Raw genomic sequence first — 20,339 nt, 5'->3', positions numbered from 1 at the left:
TTTGGCAGGCAGAAGAACACAGACCAACAAAAAAGGCAAGGGAGGTGTCTTTTCAATCAATGATCAGTCTTTATTCAAAACAGTGGGAATAAAGACTGATTATTGTTTGAAAAGACACCTCCCTTGCCTTTTTTGTTGGTCTGTTTAAGAAAGCTTTGGACAACTTCCTAGAAGAAAAGTCCATATAGAATGTTATTGAGAAAGACATGGAGGAAGCCACTGCCTGCCCTGAAACAGTGGATGCAGAAAAATCACTCTTAATGGTATTTATAAATGCCCTGTATCAGTGGATATATGAACTATTAGTAAACTTTATGCTCATGTAAACCAGGAGGAAGCTTTGTGAATTGTTTTTCGCTAAATATGTGAGAGCCATTCTATTTTTTGAATCATTCACGCCCGTTATTAGAAACCTTTTGTAAATCATCATTGGTTCCCTGAAGCAGGAACGAAACGTGGCACGTTGGAACCTGCAAGCTACAAGATAAGTTTGCTGTTCATATTCTAACTATAGACGTACACAAGTAGATAAGTTTAGCTCCAGAGGCACATGACTTTATAAATTTATATATTTGAAGTCCTTTCCAATTCCTTTTTGAATATGCGATGATTGGGCGGTGAGGCAGTAGTGTCGGGATTCTCCCCAGTTATTGCCTCCATGATTCTGAGCATAGAGTTTACTAATAGTTCATGTATTACCAATACAGTGCATTTATAAATACCATTAAGAGTGATTTTTTTCTGCATCTACGATATTCTCTTTAATCACTCGATTTTTGAATGATTTAAGTTCATTGCCCCTATTTGTGTGCCCTGGAACAGTAGCATGGAATGTTGCTACTATTTGGGGTTTTGCCAGGTATTAGTGACCTGGATTGGCTACTGGGCTTGATGGACCTTTGGTCTGAATCAGTAAGGCTATTCGTATGTTTTCAAAAAGGCATTTAAACTCAAGTGATTCAATATCGAATAGAACATAAAACAGGTATATAAAACCCACAATTCCCCAGGTTTTAACAAACATTTCAAATCCTAATGCTACTAGATCAGTTAAATGATGTTGGTTACCTATTAAAAGCAAGGCTCCAATTTAAACTGTTGTTACGCACCTTGTTTAAGACTTTGCATGGTCTGGTCCCAATAGATATGGATTCAAGGGTCATTTGGAATAAGCAGAATTGAAGTTACGTTTGATGCTCTATATAGAGTGATTCTGCCTACTAGTAATGCATTTAGAAATGTTATATGACTGGTATTGGCCAAGAATTATGAAATGCTCAAGCCCTAGAATTGCAATATCAATCTATTTATGATGCTGCCGATTGCTGAAAAAATGGCTGTTTCACAAATATTTTCTTATTGACTATGCTTTTGTTATTCTTACTTTCAACGTGTTGTATCTAAATCGAATCAAATCCTTAGGTTTGCATACCGCATCATCTCCACGTTCGTAGAGCTCGGCACGGTTTACAGTAGGAGAAACAGGAAGGGACTACAACAGAGGGTTAGAGGTAGAAGTGTGAAGAAAATTTAGAGGACTTGGGATGCCAAGATATAAGAGTTTCCTTGATTCCTAATTTGGAGGGAGACTTACATTTTTGAGAAAAGCCAGGTTTTCAGAAGCTTGCGGAAAACTTGGAGAGAGCTCAAGTTCCGAAGAGGGGAGGTAAGGTTGTTCCAGAGCTCAGTGATTTTGAAGTGGAGGGAGGTCCCTAGCTTTCCTGTGTGGGAAATGCCTTTTAGCGAGGGGAAGGATAGTTTTAATTTGTGGGAGGATCTGGTGGTATTAGGGTTTGAGGAGTTCCAAGAGAGAGGGATAAAGGGAGGGAGGATACCGTGTAGGATTTTGAAAGCTAAACAGGCGCATTTATAGTGGACCCTGGCGATTATCGGAAGGCAGTGGAGCTTGGCCAGGAGCGGGGAGACATGGTCAAATTTACTTTTAGCGAAGATGATAATGTCTGTTTTTACTTCTACTGTAATCCTCTTTCAGCCATTATTTTGGGCACGATTAAGTTAACACTTACAGTCTGCTTTGCCTCGAGGATGGAGCGCGCCTTTCGCACAAGGGGTGTCTCAAAGCTCTTCACAGTCACTACTTCCACTATTGCATTCCCCGCATAGATGTGGAAAATCTCATCTGCAAACTGAAAGGTGATCAACATCAGCGTATTAGTATACGAGTCAAAGAACTCAACATTTTAGGAATCAAATTATTTAACCATATGGATTCTGCTACAGCCCACATGGAAAGGGTGAAAGATAGCAACTCTTTAAAGAGATAACAGTAGAACACTGTGAACCCTATGATCTGAGGGTACAGTCACGTGTTTCTCTCCAAGCTATAACCACAGGCAGAAAAAGTATTTCAATTTTCCTTTTTCAAAATGCTGTTTGATTTCATTACCCAATTCATCTGGATTTTAGATGTAATTATTTCCAAATGCAAGCTCAAGGTGAGTTAAAATCAGAAGAAGGCCAAATGGCCCATCCAGTCTGCCCATCCACAGCATCCACTATCTTCTCCTCTCCCTATTGGCTAAGGCTCTTAACATTTGAATCTCCTCTTCCTATAGGCTAAGGCTCTCTACACCTGCATTGTGAGGTCATAGAGCTTTATGATTATAGAAACATAATGGCAGATAAAGGCCAAATGGCCCATCCACTCCTCTCTCTAAGAGATCCAATGTGCCTGTCCTATGCTTTCTTGAATTCAGACACAGTCTGTCTCCACCGCCTCTACTGGGAGACTGTTCCATGCATCTACCACCCTTTCTGTAAAAAAGTATTTCCTTAGATTACTCCTGAGCTTATCACCTCTTAATTTCATCCTTTGCCCTCTCAGGGCTAGATGCACAAAACACAGTCACTAAGACCGTGGGAGTCGCTGTGACCCAATTTTTTGGTGGATTTCTAAACAGTGATCAATGTTCAAACAGCTGCTCATGCAAATGAGTTTAGTGGAGGCCAGCCATAATCTCATCTGATCGCTCGCTCACAAACAGGCTGTTACATGTGCATAGAGCTGGTTTGGGGAAGCCTGAACAGCTGAGCGGCAGGGGAAGCCCCAAAGCAGCCTCCTGCCACTCAGATGTTGTGGCTTTCTTGAATTGAATTCAGACACAGTCTCTGTCTCTACCACCTCTTCTGGGAGACTGTTCCACGCATCTACCATCCTTTCTTTTTTTTTTAAAAATTCTTTCTTCATTTTTACATCTTACAACAAGTGTATCAGAAAATATCATTTGAACTTATACATTAACACTTGAGTTTTCATATACAACTTAAATTATAATATTTAAACTCACCCTCCCCTCCCTACTATTTCATATATCATATATTATATAATATTTCTATTAATCTAACATTTAATATCAGATCAGAAGTCCCTCCCTCCCCATCCCTCACTTTACAATTGTACCAATAAGGGAAAAATGATATTTACTCATCACAATATTCTATCAATGGACCCCAAACCTCCTGAAATTTATTGAATTTCCTTTTTGTGTGGCTAGCGTTCTTTCCATCTTATATATATGACACAGAGAGTTCCACCAGAAACTGTAGTTAAGTCTACTCCAATTTTTCCAATTAAATGTAATTTGTTGAATGGCTACTCCTGTCATAATAAGTAATAACTTATGATTTTTTGCAGAAATTTGACTTTTTTTCCTCATTGACATTCCAAATAATATAGTATCATATGATAAAGCCACCAGATTTTCTAATAAACAATTTATTTGGCCCCATATCGATTTCCAAAAAGCCAAAATGAATGGACAATAGAATAATAAATGATCTAGAGCAGTGTTTTTCAACCTTTTTATACCTATGGACTGGCAGAAATAAAATAATTATTCTGTGGACCGGCGATTGAAGAACACTGAGCTAAGTAGTGGGCCAGACCCCGCCCATCTCTACCCAATCTCCACCCCAAACCCCACCCCCAAAATAGTACTAATTGCACCTTGCAAGTCCCGTGCCTCATCTGGAAGGCTTCCAGTTCAGGCGCAGGACGCGCGTAGGAGCCAATGCCCATGGCTTTGTGCACTGAATCAGTTAGGAAGAGGGAGCTGGCTCAAAGATAACGCCGCATCGATCGCACCGTGGACTGGCAGTTGAAGAACACTGTTTTGGGCCTGATGCACGTTGGTTGAAAAACACTGATCTAGAGTCCCTGCCTCAAGATGACAATGCCAACATCTATTAGACTTAGAGCTATCCAATTTTTGTAAACGAACAGGGGTCCAGAATGCTCTATGCAACAGAAAAAAACAACTTTGTCTCATAAATGCTGACATTGAAAGAAACGAACTTCTGATAACCAGCCAACATGGTTTCTGCAAGGGGAGATCGTGCCTAACGAACTTATTGCACTTCTTCGAAGGAATTAACAAACAGATGGACAGAGGAGACCCCATAGACATCATATATCTAGATTTCCAAAAAGCCTTTGACAAGGTACCCCATGAACGCCTACTTCAGAAACTGAAGAACCATGGTGTGGAAGGAGACGTACATAGATGTATCAGAAACTGGTTGGCGGGCAGGAAACAGGGTAGGAGTAAAGGGCCACTACTCAGACTGGAGGAGGGTCACGAGTGGTGTCCCTCAGGGCTCGGTGCTCGGGCCGCTGCTATTTAATCTATTATAATAAAGCCCTAAGCTCGCATGCACACTCCCACCTGCGTGTGCCCGTTTTCCCTGCGATGTAGGGACCCGCAGGTAGGAGTGCGCATGCGGAGCTGTCGGCCGCCAAGAAGCGTCGAAGGACCGGCCAGGTAACACACCGCGACTTCCACTCCTCCATCCCCCCGGCCGCCGACCCTACCCGCCACACCACTAACACACCATCATCAGGGACGCAGCAGAGGAAATTAGGCCAGTATAAGAGCCGAAGCAGCATGTTTAGTGTGCCTGGGACGCTGCTGGAGCTGCCAGGTTTGTCGGCTGTGTAGCGGTGGGAGGGTCGGCTGGGAGGGTCAACGGGGGTTTCTGGTATGCCGGGTAGGGTCGGCGGAGGGGGGGGGAAGGTGTGTGTGTAGGTTAAAAACATGTGCTCAGGGGGATGGCAGGCAGACTGGCATGGGGGGTGGGGGGGTTTCAATGGAAGGGGGATGGGAGGCAGGCAGGCAGGCTGGCATCGGAGGGGGGTTGGGTTTCAATGGGAGGCAGGCAGGCAGGCTGGCATGGGGGTGGGGCGGGTTCAATGGAAGGGGGATGGGAGGAAGGCAGGATGGCAACGGAGGGGGGGGTGGGGGGGGTTTCAATGGAAGGCAGGCAGGCAGGCTGGCATCGGGGGGTGGTGTGGTTTCATGGAAACATGCTGCTCAGGGGGATGGGAGGCAGGCAGGCTGGTATGGGGGTGGGGGGGTCAATGGAAGGGGATGGGAGGCAGGCAGGCTGACATCGGGAGTGGGGGTGGGACAAAGTCTGGAAGATAATGAGGACATAAGGAGGCACTGGGGGCACTAAGAACATATAAATGGGCACTGAGGGCACTAAGCAGGACAGAGGCATTGGGGGCACTAAGGACACAGGAAGGAGGCACTGGGGGCACTAAGGCCATAGGAAGGAGGCACTGGGGGCATTAAGGACACAGTACGCTGGCACTGGGGCACTAAGAACACAGTACGCAGGCACTGGGGCACTAAGGACATAGTACAGAGGCACTGGGGGCACTAAGGACATGGGAAGAAGGCACTAGGGGCATGGACACAGGAAGGAGGTAATGGGGACACTAAGGACATAGGAAGAGATACTAAGGACATGGGAAGGAGGCACTGAGGGCACAAAGGACATAGGGAGAGACAGACAGAAAAGATGACAGACAAGCAGCGTGCAAGGAGAGAGAGACAAAGGAAACCCCTCCCCAGACAGACAGACATCTACTCTAGCACCCGTGTAGAGTGCTGCAGACGCTGCTGGAATCGGAAGGTTTGTTGGGACCGCGGGAAGGGAAGGGGGGGAAGGGACTAAGGGAGCCGGCCAGACCGCGGGAAGGGAAAGGGGGGGGTTGGGGAAACGCTGCTGCTGCACAGGGAAGTGGTGTGGGGGGAGGGAAATGGAGGGGGAGGGAATGCTGCTGTGGCTGCTGTACAGGGAAGTGGTGGGAGAGAAATGCTGCTGCATAGGAGGCAGGGAGAGAGACAGATAGATAAAAAGAAAAGAAGAAAGACACAGGGGCAGGGAGAGACACAGAAAGACAGACATACAAAGGGGGCCAGGGAGAGAGACAGAAACAAAAGACACAGACATATATTCTAGCACCCGTTAATATAACGGGCTAAAATACTAGTTAATACATAATGCATACAAATATTTTCCCGTAATTCAAATTACACAGTGCGCAGCGGCCGCTAAGAGAGCAAATAGAATGCTAGGTATAATCAAGAAGGGTACTACCAGAACGAAAGAAGTTATCCTGCCGTTGTATCGGGCGATGGTGCGCCCGCATCTGGAGTACTGCGTACAATATTGGTCGCCATACCTTAAGAAGGATATGGCGTTACTCGAGAGGGTTTAGAGAGCGACACGTCTGATAAAAGGGATGGAAAACCTTTCATACGCTGAGAGATTGGAGAAACTGGGTCTCTTTTCCCTGGAGAAGAGGAGACTTAAAGGGGATATGATAGAGTCTTACAAGATCATGAAGGGCATAGAGAGAGTAGAGAAGGACCGATTCTTCAAACTTTCAAAGAATAAAAGAACAAGAGGGCATTCGGAAAAGTTGAAAGGGGACAGATTCAAAACAAATGCCAGGAAGTTCTTCTTTACCCAACGTGTGGTGGACACCTGGAATGCGCTTCCAGAGGACGTAATAGGGCAGAGTACGGTACTGGGGTTCAAGAAAGGATTGGACAATTTCCTGCTGGAAAAGGGGATAGAGGGGTATAGATAGAGGATTACTGCACAGGTTCTGGACCTGTTGGGCCGCCGCGTGAGCGGGCTGCTGGGCATGACGGACCCCAGGTCTGGACCCAGCAGAGTCATTGCTTATGTTCTTATTTACTAAATAATCATTTCTCCCAAATTTAAAAACCCCTATTTTCCCCCATTCCCTCCCTCCATAACCACATCCCCAACCCTCCTAAATTAATAGTGATAACTTGGAAACGCATATATGAAATCAGGTGATAAAAAACTCCTCACAGGCTAAATTTAAAAACTAATTATACAATTATAATAAGCTAAGAATTCTATAATCTGAAACATAAATTATATATTATTAATCTAACTTTTATACCCATCCTTTGAATTATGCTATTGATAAATGTAAACATTTAAATAATATAAACCTTCAAGAATCCATTCATTCTAAAAATAAAAATATATTTCTGTAACTTTATATACTTGAAATAACAAGTATTATTAAATTACAACTATTTCCTATAGCAATATAGAACTGGATTCTTTGGAAAATTAATAAAATATTTAGGTGTAATTCTAATATCAATAAACTAGATCATATATTAAAAAGAAAACTTCTCAATTCATTAAATCCCATATTTTCAATAAATCATCTAATAAAATATTTAGTAATATGAACTTTATATCAATTCTATTCCCCCTAAAATTTTATATTACCCCTTTTTAATTCTCCTTATTCTATTCTGTTCTATTATTAATTAGGTTATCATGTATATCTCAATCAATCATTATTTATATTCTTTACTTATTACTTATCAATAATAATAAAACGCTAGAGCACGCATATGCTCTCAAAAATTCGTGAGTCCTGGCGCCGTGAGGTGTGCTTCTGTGGCAACATTCTAATTGACACTTCATGGCGCTTGCAGGGGCTGGAGGCGAATGCGCGTGACTGTGCTCTCTACAAACCTCCCGGCTCCAGCGGAGTAGGCAGCACCAGTGGCAGCAAACGAGTGGTGGACAGCAGCCCTGCTCTGGCCATTGACCCTCCACAAACCTCCCAGCTCCAGCGGCGTAGGCAGCACTATAAACACGCTGCTTTGCGCCCTTCTCTGCCGAGTTCCTCTGCCGCGTCTCTGATGACATCGTCGGAGACAGACGCGGCAGAGGAAATCGGCAGTAGAAGGCCGCGAAGCAGCGTGTTTAAAGTGCTGCCTACGCGGCTGGAGCCCCGAGGTTTGTCGGCGGTGGGAGGGTCAGGAGCAGACCAGATCGAGCAGGACAACAGCAATAAAAGAAGGGGGAGGGGCCGAACGGAGCAGGTAAGAGAAGGGAAAGGGGGGTGGGGGAAAATGCTGCTACTGCTTCTCCACAGGAAAGGTGGGGATAAGAGGGAAATGCTGTTGCTGCTGCATAGGGAAGTGGGATGGAAATGCAGCTGCACAGGGAAATGGGGAAAAATGACAGACAGACAGCGGGAGGGAGGGAGACAGAAAGACAGACAGAGAAAGGGGGCCAGAGAGTCAGTGGGAGAGGGAAAGGGGGCTGCTTTGGGAGGAGGGGTGTGCTGGGGGGAGACAGAAGGGGCCATGGAGAGATAGGGAAGGGGGGAGGTGTGCTGGGGACAGACAGCTTTGCTCTGGGGGGGAAGACAGAAGAGGGCCATGGAGAGACATTTGGGGGGGAGGTGGGTGCTGGGGGCAGACAGCTTTGCTCGGGGGGGAGGGGGAGACAGAAGGATACAAACAGCGGCCAAGGAGAGAGAGGTAAAGAAAGACAGACATCTATTCTAGCACCCATTAATGTTAACGGGCTTAAAGACTAGTACTTAATAATAGATTCCCACCAATTTAATATGCCTTCAATAAAACCATTTAGTTAATATGTATTACTAATGAATTCTATTCATCTTAAAATTTAATACTATCCAATTAAATTTACTTTAATCTACTATAATCGTTACCAATATTAAATCTATCATTACTTATCTACCATCCTTTCTGTAAAAAAGTATTTCCTTCGATTACTCCGGAGCCTGTCACCTCTTAACTTCATCCGTTGCCCTCTCATTGCAGAGTTTCCTTTCAAATGAAAGAGACTCGACTCATGCGCATTTACATTATGTAGGTATTTAAACGTCTCTGTCATATCTCCCCTCCAAAGTATACAGATTGAGATCTTTAAGTCTGTCCCCATACGCCTTATCACGAAGACCACACACCATTTTTGTAGCCTTCCTCTGGAACGACTCCATCCTTTTCATATCTTTACGCTTGGAAGACTGTTTAAAAACCTCTCTGTTCAAGGATGCATTTAATACTAGACTTTGCTGCATGATGGACTGTTTGGGGTAATGCGGGTCTCTAGCTAAGCAACCTCCACTCTCCCTTTCATATCTGATGTATTTATTTTCTCTTTCATATTGAATTTTGATATGGTAAACCACTCTGAAGGGCTACTCATACAGTGGTATATCAAGTGCTATTAAACGCGAAGGTAAGAGGTGAAGGATGTGGACTGGAAAAGGGCAGGTGATGGGGTAAATCAAAAGGACTTACATGCAAGAATTACTGTGAACCACCTCCTTTTTGGCACTGGAGGGCCTCATTGCATCAGAATTAATAGTGATGAGAAAATGAGGGTGGAAGACTAATGGAGATTTATGAAACAATGGTAGGGACTATATTCATGTCTTATCAACTAGAGCCAGGAGTGTTGTCTTAAATGGCTTGTGCATAATTAATGAACAAGCCGCAACAAATTCTGAGGGGGGGGGGAAGCTTTGACTGTGTATTTTAGAATGTTATCTGGCTTAAAGAACTAAGGGCTAGATTCACTAAGCCCAGGGATCCAATCCGATCTGATCCGTGGCCAGGGGGCTGATTTACGAAGTGTCCTTATGCAAATGGGGGCGATCGGAGTCATGCCCCCAACCGACCACACGGATCGCTGAAGAGCGATCCCAACACATGCGCAGACCATTTTCTTTGCCTGTGTAGATGGTCTGTGCATGCTTACAGAGCTTGAAACTTTTTTTTTATAATTTCTTTATTCATTTTTAAACTTACATCAAGTGTACAGTAAATATCAACCAAATATAATACAACATCACTTGAAAAATTTTCAATATCATACACCAAACTTTTTTTTAAACTTTTTTACTTTGCGAGCCGATGGTTTTAACCTGCTTTAAACCCACGGGTTGTATAATTAAGGTTATATGCTGAATGGGGTAGTGAAAATAATTTTACATAATATGTTATAATATGGTATACAATATGTATAAGGTGATTGGAAAGTACTTGAAGGGTGGGGGGTGGGAGAGGGGATAAAAAAAATTTGTTCAGAATATTATGTAATAGATATAAAAGTGATATTGTGTATTCATTAGTTGTAACTCAATATTTTGTACACTTCATGTAAAATATGAAAATGAATAAAGAAAAAATAAAAAAAAATAAATAAATAAACCCGCGGGTTAAAACCACGGGCTCGCACTGCAGGGAAGGGCCAGCAAGTCAGGGCAGAGAGCAGGGCGGCAAGAGGAGAGTCAGGGCAGAGAGCAGGGTGGCAAGAGGCGAGTCGGGGCAGAGAGCAGGGTGGCAAGAAGAGAGTCAGGGCAAAGAGCAAGAGGCAAGTCGGGGCAGAGAGCAGGACGGCAAGAGGCAAGTTGAGGCAGAGATCAGGGCGGAAAGAGGAGAGTCAGGGCAGAGAGCAGGGCAGCAAGAGGAGAGTCAGGGCAGAGGGCAGGGTGGCAAGAGGCGAGTCGGGGCAGAGAGCAGGGCGGCAAGAAGAGAGTCAGGGCAAAGAGCAAGAGGCAAATCGGGGCAGAGAGCAGGCCGGCAAGAGGTGAGTCGGGGTAGAGAGCAGGACGGCAAGAGGCGAGTTGGGGCAGAGATCAGGGCGGAAAGAGGAGAGTCAGGGCAGAGAGTAGGGCAGCAAGAGGAGAGTCAGGGCAGAGAGCAGGGTGGCAAGAGGCGAGTCGGGGTAGAGAGCAGGCGGCAAGAAGAGAGTCAGGGCAAAGAGCAAGAGGCAAATCGGGGCAGAGAGCAGGACGGCAAGAGGCGAGTTGAGGCAGAGATCAGGGCGGAAAGAGGAGAGTCAGGGCAGAGAGCAGGGCAGCAAGAGGAGAGTCAGGGCAGAGAGCAGGGCAGCAAGAGGAGAGTCAGGGCAGAGAGCAGGGTGGCAAGAGGTGAGTCGGGGCAGAGAGCAGGGCGGCAAGAAGAGAGTCAGGGCAAAGAGCAAGAGGCAAATCGGGGCAGAGAGCAGGCCGGCAAGAGGTGAGTCGGGGTAGAGAGCAGGACGGCAAGAGGCGAGTTGGGGCAGAGATCAGGGCGGCAAGTGGTGAGTCAGGGCAGATATCAGGGCGGCAAGTGGTGAGTCAGGGCAGAGAGCAGGAGAGTCGTGAGAGATAGCAAGGCAAATCGGAGAGGACCTGAGCAACTGGTCCTCAGCAGTCGCTTATTTTTTGATCGGCCAGCCCAGTTGGTGTTCATGAAATTTTTTAGTGAATTGCTGTCTTCCTATATTTGCATGCCATTCCCCCTCATTTGCATGTGCGGATCAGGAGCAAGGTTAGTGAATCGGGTTAGGGGGTCGCAAAGTGGTCGGGACACGATCAGTGTCCTTAGTGAATCTAGCCCTAAGGCTGTCTCTGTTCTTCAGTACAAATTGGGAAGGGGAGGGGGCTGTTAAAGAGGGTTGAGAAAGGGGAATTAGTTATAGAGTGTTACTATTTAGATGGTGTTAGCATTTTTTGCTTGATCTGCCTCAATTGCCAGCTTTTGATGTCTAGATTATATTCAATTGGAGCTCGGAGGAAGGTGTTGCCACAAGAGGGCATCCGCTGAAAATCAGGGGTGGAAAATTTCATGGCGACACCAGGAAGTATTTCTTCACTGAAAGGGTGGTTGATCACTGGAACGAACTTCCACTTCAGGTGATTGAGGCCAGCAGCGTGCCAGACTTTAAAAGGAAAGGTAAAATTATGGTCTTACCTGTTAATTTTCTTTCCTTTAGAAGCAGCAGATGAATCCAGAGACTAGTGGGTATAGCTCACATCGACCAGCAGGTGGAGATAGAGAACTGATTAACAGTTGGCCTTAAAGCCTGGTGTTCCTCCTGTTGATTCAGTTATGCACTTTGCCCAAGCATCACGAAAGGAGAATGAGCATCCATAAAACTTCATTCCAGTAGAAAATGTGCCCCTCAGCAATGAAATAATACAATTACCAACCATAGCCTAACCAAACAACTAAACAAACACCCTACACACAGACAGTGCACTTGGGGAGGGGCTCTGGATTCATCTGCTGCTTCTAAAGGAAAGAAAATTAACAGGTAAGACCATAATTTTACCTTCCATAGCAAAGCAGCAGATGAATCCAGAGACTAGTGGGATGTAGCAAAGCAAACTCAAACCGGGTGGGACGCCAATGCCGCCTCTGCTAGCACTGCAGCGCCAAAACTTGCCTCCGAACGGGCCGCTACGTCTAACCGGTAATGCTTTGAAAAGGTATTTCCCGACGACCAAGTGGCCGCCCGGCAAATTTCCTCTAAAGACATCCCCCCGGACTCCGCCCAAGACGTAGCCAAAGCCCGAGTGGAGTGAGCATGAAGGTGCTCCGGTACTTTCTTCCCTGTCAACACATAAGCCGAAGCAATAGTTTCCTTGACCCAACGCGCAATGGACGCCTTAGACGCCGCCATCCCCTTATTTGTACCCGCGAACAACACGAAGAGATGGTCCGACCTACGAAAATCATTCGTCACCCCCAAATAATGGAGAAGCACACGTCGTACATCCAGTAGACGCAAAGACAAAAATCGTTTTCCCCAATCCTCCTTCCGGAAGGATGGGAGAAACAAACTCTGGTTCACATGAAAGGAAGAAATAACCTTAGGGAGGAAGGACGGCACCGTACACACCGACACCCCAGTTTCCAAAAAACGTAAAAAGGGTTCTCTGCAAGAAAGCGCCTGTAGTTCCGATACCCGCCTTACTGAAGCCATCGCCACCAAAAACACTGTTTTCAGCGTGACATCTTTCAAAGTGGCCGCCGACGGGGGCTCAAAAGGTGCCCCCTGCAACTTCCCAAGGACGAGTTTAAGGTTCCATGTTGGACAAATCCGCTTAACCGGCGGCCGGATATGGTGAACCCCCTTGAGGAAACGGACCACATCCGGCTGTGACGTGAGCGACGAGCAAGCCACCCGGCCCCTGTAACAGGCAATAGCCGCCACCTGAACCTTTAAAGAGTTATAGGCTAACCCTTTCTCTACGCCCTCCTGCAGGAAAGCAAGAATAGCCGGCAGAGATGCCTGGAAGGGCGCCAATCCCTGGCGGCCGCACCACGCCTCAAAAATTCTCCAGACTCTCGCATAGGAGGCTGAAGTCGAAATTTTCTTAGCTTTAGGCAGGGTGGCAATCACCCGTTCTGAATAGCCCTTCTTTTTTAGCCTTGACCGCTCAATAGCCAGGCCGTAAGACCAAAGCGGGCCGGATCTTCCATCAATATTGGACCCTGAGTCAGTAAGTCCGGGGTTACCTGGAACGTTACCCGCTCGCCTACCGAAAGCTGAATCAGATCTGCGTACCACGGCCGACGCGGCCAATCCGGAGCCACCAGGATGACTTTGCCGCGAAAGCGAGAGATGCGCTGTAACACTCGGCGGGCCAAGGCGGGAACACATACAGAAGGGAATTTGGAGGCCATGGGAGAGCTAACGCGTCCACCCCCTCTGATCCCATTTCCTTGCGTCTGCTGAAGAACCGAGGCAACTTCGCATTGCGGGACGAGGCCATGAGATCCATCTCTGGCAACCCCCAACGACGGACTAGCATGCCGAACGCTCGAGCAGACAACTCCCACTCGCCCGGATCCAGAAGATTTCCACAGCGCGAGCACCGCAGAGTAGCCTCCGCCGCCATCTCTTCAATCGGTGAACACAAAAACTTTTTTTTTTTTTTTTTTACACACGCGGCGACACGCCGCCGACCGCCGACTCCGCCCCCCAGCTACCGCGGTCCACGAAAACGAACAACCGACTACTGAAGCATGAAGCAGACAGCCAAAAAAGTTACTCACCAACCGGTCCCCCGCTCAAACTGAAGCCAGGTTACAGCTGGTAATTGTACTGCAAGCCACTCGAAAACAGCTCAGCACAAGCAGGAAGTCGTGGTTTTTTTTTTGTTTTTTTTACTGGAATGAAGAAACCAAGAACAACACTCCTGCAGTGGCCCAAGAAACCGCTCAAACAAACGGAGGGGAGGGTGGAGAAGGGACCTGGGAGGGCCCAGGTGTAGCTCCCAAAGCCGGCACCGCTCAGCCAGGCACCCCTGTCCTACTGAAGAGAACTAGTCTCAACAGAGGAAGCCACAGGAACACACTTAAACCGGCCCCAGCCAGAATCCAGGAGCTAACGAGTAAGCTCCATCCCTGCTGGGAGATAGAGCAAAACTGAATCAACAGGAGGAACACCAGGCTTTAAGGCCAACTGTTAATCAGTTCTCTATCTCCACCTGCTGGTCGATGTGAGCTATACCCACTAGTCTCTGGATTCATCTGCTGCTTTGCTATGGAATGGGATATACATGTGGGAACTCTAGGGGGGGTAATGTCATGGGGGGTGGGTCATTAGAGTGGGCAGACTTGATGGGCCATGGCCCCTTTCTGCCGTCATCTTCTATGTTTCTATGTTTCATCTTCTAGTTAGCTCCATTTTTTGGCAGGCCGTATTTCTTCCATTGCTGATGTTTCTACAGTGACATCTCCTGGCTGATGGATTATAGGGTTTTGCAAGGTTCATCATAATAATGGTTTATTTCAATTACCCCAACATTGACTAGTTAAATGTTACATCAGGGAGTGCTAGGGAGATAAAATTCCTAGATGTCCTAAATGACTTTCTTGTAGCAACTGGTCCAGGATCCGTCAAGAGTTTACTGCGGATGGGCAGACTGGAAGGCCTTTATCTGCCATCATGTTTCTATTTTAGATATGGTCCTTGGTGGAATGCAAGGCATAGCATAGGAGGTGACTGTGTTGGGTCCACTGGGAAACAGTGATCATAAGGTGATCAAATTTGAGCTGATACCTGGAGTGACATTGCAAAAAAAAAAAAAAATCTACTGTAGCAGCATTTAATTTTCGAAAAGGCAACTATGATCAAATGAGGAAAATGGTTAAAAAGAAACTAAAAGGATCAGTTGCAAAGGTTAGGACTGTAAACCAGGCATGGATGTTATTTAAAAATACCATCATGGAAGCCCAGACCACATGTGGAAAGAGGAGGAAACTAGAGAATGACACGGTAACAAAATTCATCACCGTTCCCGTCCCCGCGGATAACCATCTTCATGTCATTCTTTAAGGAAAGAGGGAAGAATCAGAGTATGAATGGCCACAACCACTGACCCGCAAGCTTTGCTTTGAAGAATGCTGGTGTAGAAGGACAGAGGATGAAATAGACTCTAGAAAATGACATGGGTTTATTTCCCGCGGTTATCCGCGGGGACGGTAATGGTGATGAATTTTGTCACCGTGTCATTCTCTAGAGGAAACGAAAGCCGGCACAGTTAAAAGGTGAAGTGAAAGAGGCTATTAGAGCCAAAAAAAACCATCCTTTAAAGAATGGAAAAAGGATCCAAATGAAGAAAATAAGAAGAGACATAAGCACTGGCAAATTAGATGCAAAGTATTGATAAAGAAAGCTACAAAAGAATATGAAGAGAAACTTGCCAAAGAGGCAAAAACTCATAACAATTTTTTTAGGTACATCAGAAGCAGAAAACCTGTGAAGGAATTTGTGGGTCCATGGGCTGATCAAGGATCAAAAGAGGTGCTTAGGGAGGATAAGGCCATAGCAGAGAGACTGAATGAATTCTTTGCTTTGGTCTTTATGGAAGGTGTAAGAGATCTACCTGAACCTGAACTGGTTTTCAAGGGTGATGATGTGGCGGAACTGAAAGAAATCTTGGTGAATCTGGAAGATTTACCAAGACAAATTGACAAGTTAAAAAGTAATAAATAACCTGGACCAGATGGTATACATCCCAGGGTACTGAAATTGTTGACCTGCTGTTAGTGATCTGTAACCTGTTGCTAAAATTGTCTGTAGTACCTGAAGACTGGAGGGTGGCCAATATTATGCCAATTTTTAAAAAGGATTCCAGGGGAGATCCAGGAAATTATAGACCTTTAAACCTGACTTCAGTGCGGGACAAATTAGTGGACACAATTATAAAAAAATAAAAATAAAATTGAACATAGACAAACATGATTTAATGGGACAGAGTCAGCATGGGTTCAGCCGAGGGAGATCTTGCTTCACTAATTTGTTTGTTCTCCCATTAAATCTGAATCCCTATCTTTTAGTACCCGTTCATCATTTTCTGTTCCCTCCCTGTCTGAGATGCAAATGATTATTCCATCTCTTAAGATGAATATAAGAATGATATGTTGTACTTAAAGTGTTACATGAAGGAAAATCAAGTGTGTATTTATAAGATCATATGACTTTTTCTGATACACTTGTTGTGATATGCAAAACTGAATAAAGAAATTAAAAAAAAAAACCCCAAACATATTAGGTAATACAGATATTATTGTTTATAAATACAGAATAATATATTGTATTTACAGTGATACATGAAAGGAATTCAAGTGTATGTTTTATGTGATCTTTTTAAATTTCTATGTTATACTTGTTGATATATGAAAATGAATTAAAAAAAATTAAAAAAAAAAAAAAAAAAAAAAAAAAAAAAGATGACAAGCAGTGGCTCTGAAACCATCCCCCTGATTAGTCTTTAAAAATTTTCTAAGTTGCTGGTTTTTAAAGAAAAATTACAAATTACTAACAATAGCTCTGCAAATTCATTTTTCAATTCTATCAGCGCTCTGGGATGTATACCATCCGGTCCAAGTGATTTGCTACTGTTCAGTTTGTCAAATTGACCCATTACATCATCGAGTGTTACAGAGATTTGTACGAGTTTCTCCGATTCAACAGAAACAATTTCTGGCACCGGTATCTCCCCCACATCTTCCTCAGTGAAGAGCGAGGCAAAGAGTTCATTTATCTCTACGCTATGTCTTTGTCTTCCCTGAGAGCTCCTTTTATCCCTCGGTTGTCTAGCGGTCCAACCGATTCTCTTCCCGACTTCTTGTTTTTAATATACCTAAAAAAGATTTTACTGTGTGTTTTTGCTTCCAGCGCAATCTTCTTTTCAAGATCTCTCTTCGCCTTCCTTATTAGCGCCTTGCATTTGACTTGACATTCCTTGTGTTGTTTACAATTATTTTTAGTCGGATCCTTCTTCCACTTCCTGAAAGATTCTCTTTTAGCTCTAATAGTTTCCTTCACCTCACTCGTTAACCACGCTGACGGCCGTTTGGTCTTCATTCCTCCTTTTTTAATACATCGAATATTTGTTTTTGTTACATAGAACTTTATGGACCCCTACGCGTTTACAAAAAATAGATAGTACTAGATCTAATAGATGCTGGCATTGCAGAGTAGAAGTCGGGACATTAGATCATTTAATTTTTTTTTGTCCCTGTATAAATGCACTTTGGAAACTAATTTGGCCCCAAATTAATGAACTACTAGAAAATCATGTAGGACTCTCAAATGATACTATACTATTTGGTACAGCAATGAGAACTCAGAGTCCGATTTCAGCAAACAATAACAAACTATTATTAATATTGACAGGGGTCGCCATGCAACAAATAACTCAAAATTAGAAGGATTACACCAAATTAAATTTTACATTTTGGTGGAATTCAGTCTGTCATATATACAAAATGGAAAAAACAATAGTATTACAACAGGGAAATATTCATAATTTTAAGAAAATTTGGGAACCATTGACGCGATATTCCAATGATCAGGTTTCATAGCACATTAGTAATGGATATATTAGATTGGGGAAGGGTGGGAAAGCACAGTTACTTACCGTAACAGGTGTTATCCAGGGACAGCAGGCAGATATTCTTAACACATGGGTGACGTCACCGACGGAGCCCTCGGTACGGACCTTTTTAACTAGAAGTTTCTAGTTGGCCGCACCGCGCGTGCGCGAGTGCCTTCCCGCCCGACGTAGGAGTGCGTGGTCCCCAGTTAGGATAAGCCAGCTAAGAAGCCAACCCGGGGAGGTGGGTGGGACGTAAGAATATCTGCCTGCTGTCCCTGGATAACACCTGTTACGGTAAGTAACTGTGCTTTATCCCAGGACAAGCAGGCAGCATATTCTTAACACATGGGTGACCTCCAAGCTAACAAAGAGGGAGGTGGGATGGTTGGCCATTAGGAAAATAAATTTTGTAACACAGATTGGCCGAAGTGTCCATCCCGTCTGGAGAACGCATCCAGACAGTAGTGAGTAGTGAACGTGTGAACTGAGGACCAAGTGGCCGCCTTGCAGATTTCCTCGATGGGCGTGGAGCGGAGGAAAGCTACAGAAGCAGCCATAGCTCGGACTCTGTGGGCCGTGACAGTTCCTTCCAGTGAGAGACCGGCCCGAGCGTAGCAGAAGGCAATGCAGGCAGCAAGCCAATTTGAAAGTGTCCGTTTGGAGACAGGACGACCCAAACGGTTGGGGTCGAAAGACAAAAAGAGCTGAGGGGCTGTTCGGTGAGCTCTGGTACGATCAAGATAATAAGCAAGGGCACGCTTACAATCCAGCGTGTGCAACGCCTGTTCCCCAGGATGCGAGTGAGGCTTAGGGAAGAAGACGGGTAGCACAATGGACTGGTTGAGGTGAAAAGCTGAGACCACCTTGGGAAGGAATTTAGGGTGGGTACGCAGAACAACCTTGTCATGGTGAAAAACAGTGAAAGGTGGGTCGGCAACCAGTGCATGCAGTTCGCTAACCCTCCTGGCAGAGGTGATGGCAATTAGGAAAAGCACCTTCCAGGTAAGAAGCCTGAGAGAAGTTGTGGCAAGAGGCTCAAACGGAGGTTTCATGAGAGCTGAGAGAACCACATTCAGGTCCCAGACGACAGGAGGAGGCTTGAGAGGCGGTTTGATGTTGAAGAGCCCTCTCATAAATCTGGAAACCAGAGGATGAGCCGTGAGGGGTTTTCCGAGAATAGGCTCGTGAAACGCAGTGATGGCACTGAGGTGGACTCTGATGGAGGTGGTTTTGAGGCCAGCGTTGGACAGCGAGAGCAAATATTCCAAGACAGTTTCCACCGCCAAAGAGGTGGGTTCTTGATGATGCCGGAGACACCACGAGGAGAATCTGGTCCACTTCTGATGGTAACATTGGAGAGTGGCCGGTTTCCTGGAGGCGTCCAAAATGAGGCGGACCGGTTGAGATAGATTCTCCGGAGAGGTCAGCCCGAGAGAAACCAAGCTGTCAGGTGGAGGGAAGACAGATTGGGATGCAGTAGAGACTGATGCTGCTGTGTAAGTAGAGTAGGAAACACAGGAAGAGGAATGGGCTCCCTGGAGCTGAGTTGGAGCAGGAGGGAGAACCAGTGTTGGCGAGGCCACCGAGGGGCGATGAGAATCATGGTGGCGTTGTCCTTGCGGAGTTTGGACAAGGTCCGCAACATCAGAGGAAGTGGAGGGAAGGCATAGAGGAACCGATCCCTCCAGTCGAGCAGGAATGCATCCGGTGCCAGACGGTGAGGAGAAAAGAGTCTGGAACAGAATTGGGGTAGCTGATGGTTGTGAGGTGCTGCAAAGAGGTCCACCTGCGGAGTGCCCCATCGAGCAAAGATGGAGAGCAGAGTCGGAGGGTCCAACGTCCACTCGTGAGGTTGAAGGATGCGGCTGAGATTGTCGGCCAGAGAGTTCTGTTCGCCCTGGATATAGACCGCCCTGAGGAAGAGATTGCGGTCCGTGGCCCAGGTCCAGATGCGCAGAGCCTCCAAACAAAGGGGGCGAGATCCGGTGCCGCCCTGCTTGTTTATGTAGTACATGGCGACTTGATTGTCTGTGCACAGGAGGAGGACTTGAGGGCAGAGAAGATGTTGGAAAGCCTTGAGGGCGTAGAACATGGCTCTGAGTTCCAGGAAATTTATGTGATGACGACGCTCCTGTGGGGTCCAAAGTCCCTGGGTGCGTAGGTCGCCTAGGTGAGCTCCCCATGCGTAGGGGGACGCATCGGTGGTAATGATCATAGAGTGAGGGGGCAGATGAAAGAGTAGACCCCTGGAAAGATTTGAGGAGTTCAACCACCATTGGAGAGATTGCTGAAGAGATGATGTCACAGAGATGGGATGAGAAAGAAGATCTGTAGTCTGTGACCATTGGTTGGCGAGAGTCCATTGAGGTGTCCTGAGGTGGAGTCGCGCCAGGGGAAGGACATGCACCGTCGAGGCCATGTGACCCAGGAGGACCATCATCTGGCGGGCAGGAATGGAGGGATGCATGAGTACCTGACGGCAGAGATGGAGCAGGGTCTGCTTGCGATCTGAGGGGAGAAAGGCCCTCATCAGCGTGGTGTCCAGTAC

At 45.9% G+C, this 20,339-nt stretch overlaps 1 protein-coding gene across 1 annotated transcript in view; it reads right to left on the bottom strand.

Moving 5' to 3' along the window:
* ATP6AP2 (ATPase H+ transporting accessory protein 2) overlaps positions 1–20,339 on the bottom strand; it is a 72,066-nt gene that overhangs the window by 9,698 nt on the left and 42,029 nt on the right. The window contains exon 8 of the mRNA XM_033949445.1: positions 2,028–2,147. Within this exon, the coding sequence (XP_033805336.1) occupies positions 2,028–2,147 (120 nt within the window). The remainder of the gene's footprint in view (positions 1–2,027; positions 2,148–20,339) is intronic.

Source organism: Geotrypetes seraphini, chromosome 6, assembly GCF_902459505.1.
Source record: "Geotrypetes seraphini chromosome 6, aGeoSer1.1, whole genome shotgun sequence".
In the NCBI taxonomy this organism is placed as follows: domain Eukaryota; kingdom Metazoa; phylum Chordata; class Amphibia; order Gymnophiona; family Dermophiidae; genus Geotrypetes; species Geotrypetes seraphini.
This window is presented reverse-complemented; position numbering and strand designations above follow the sequence as displayed.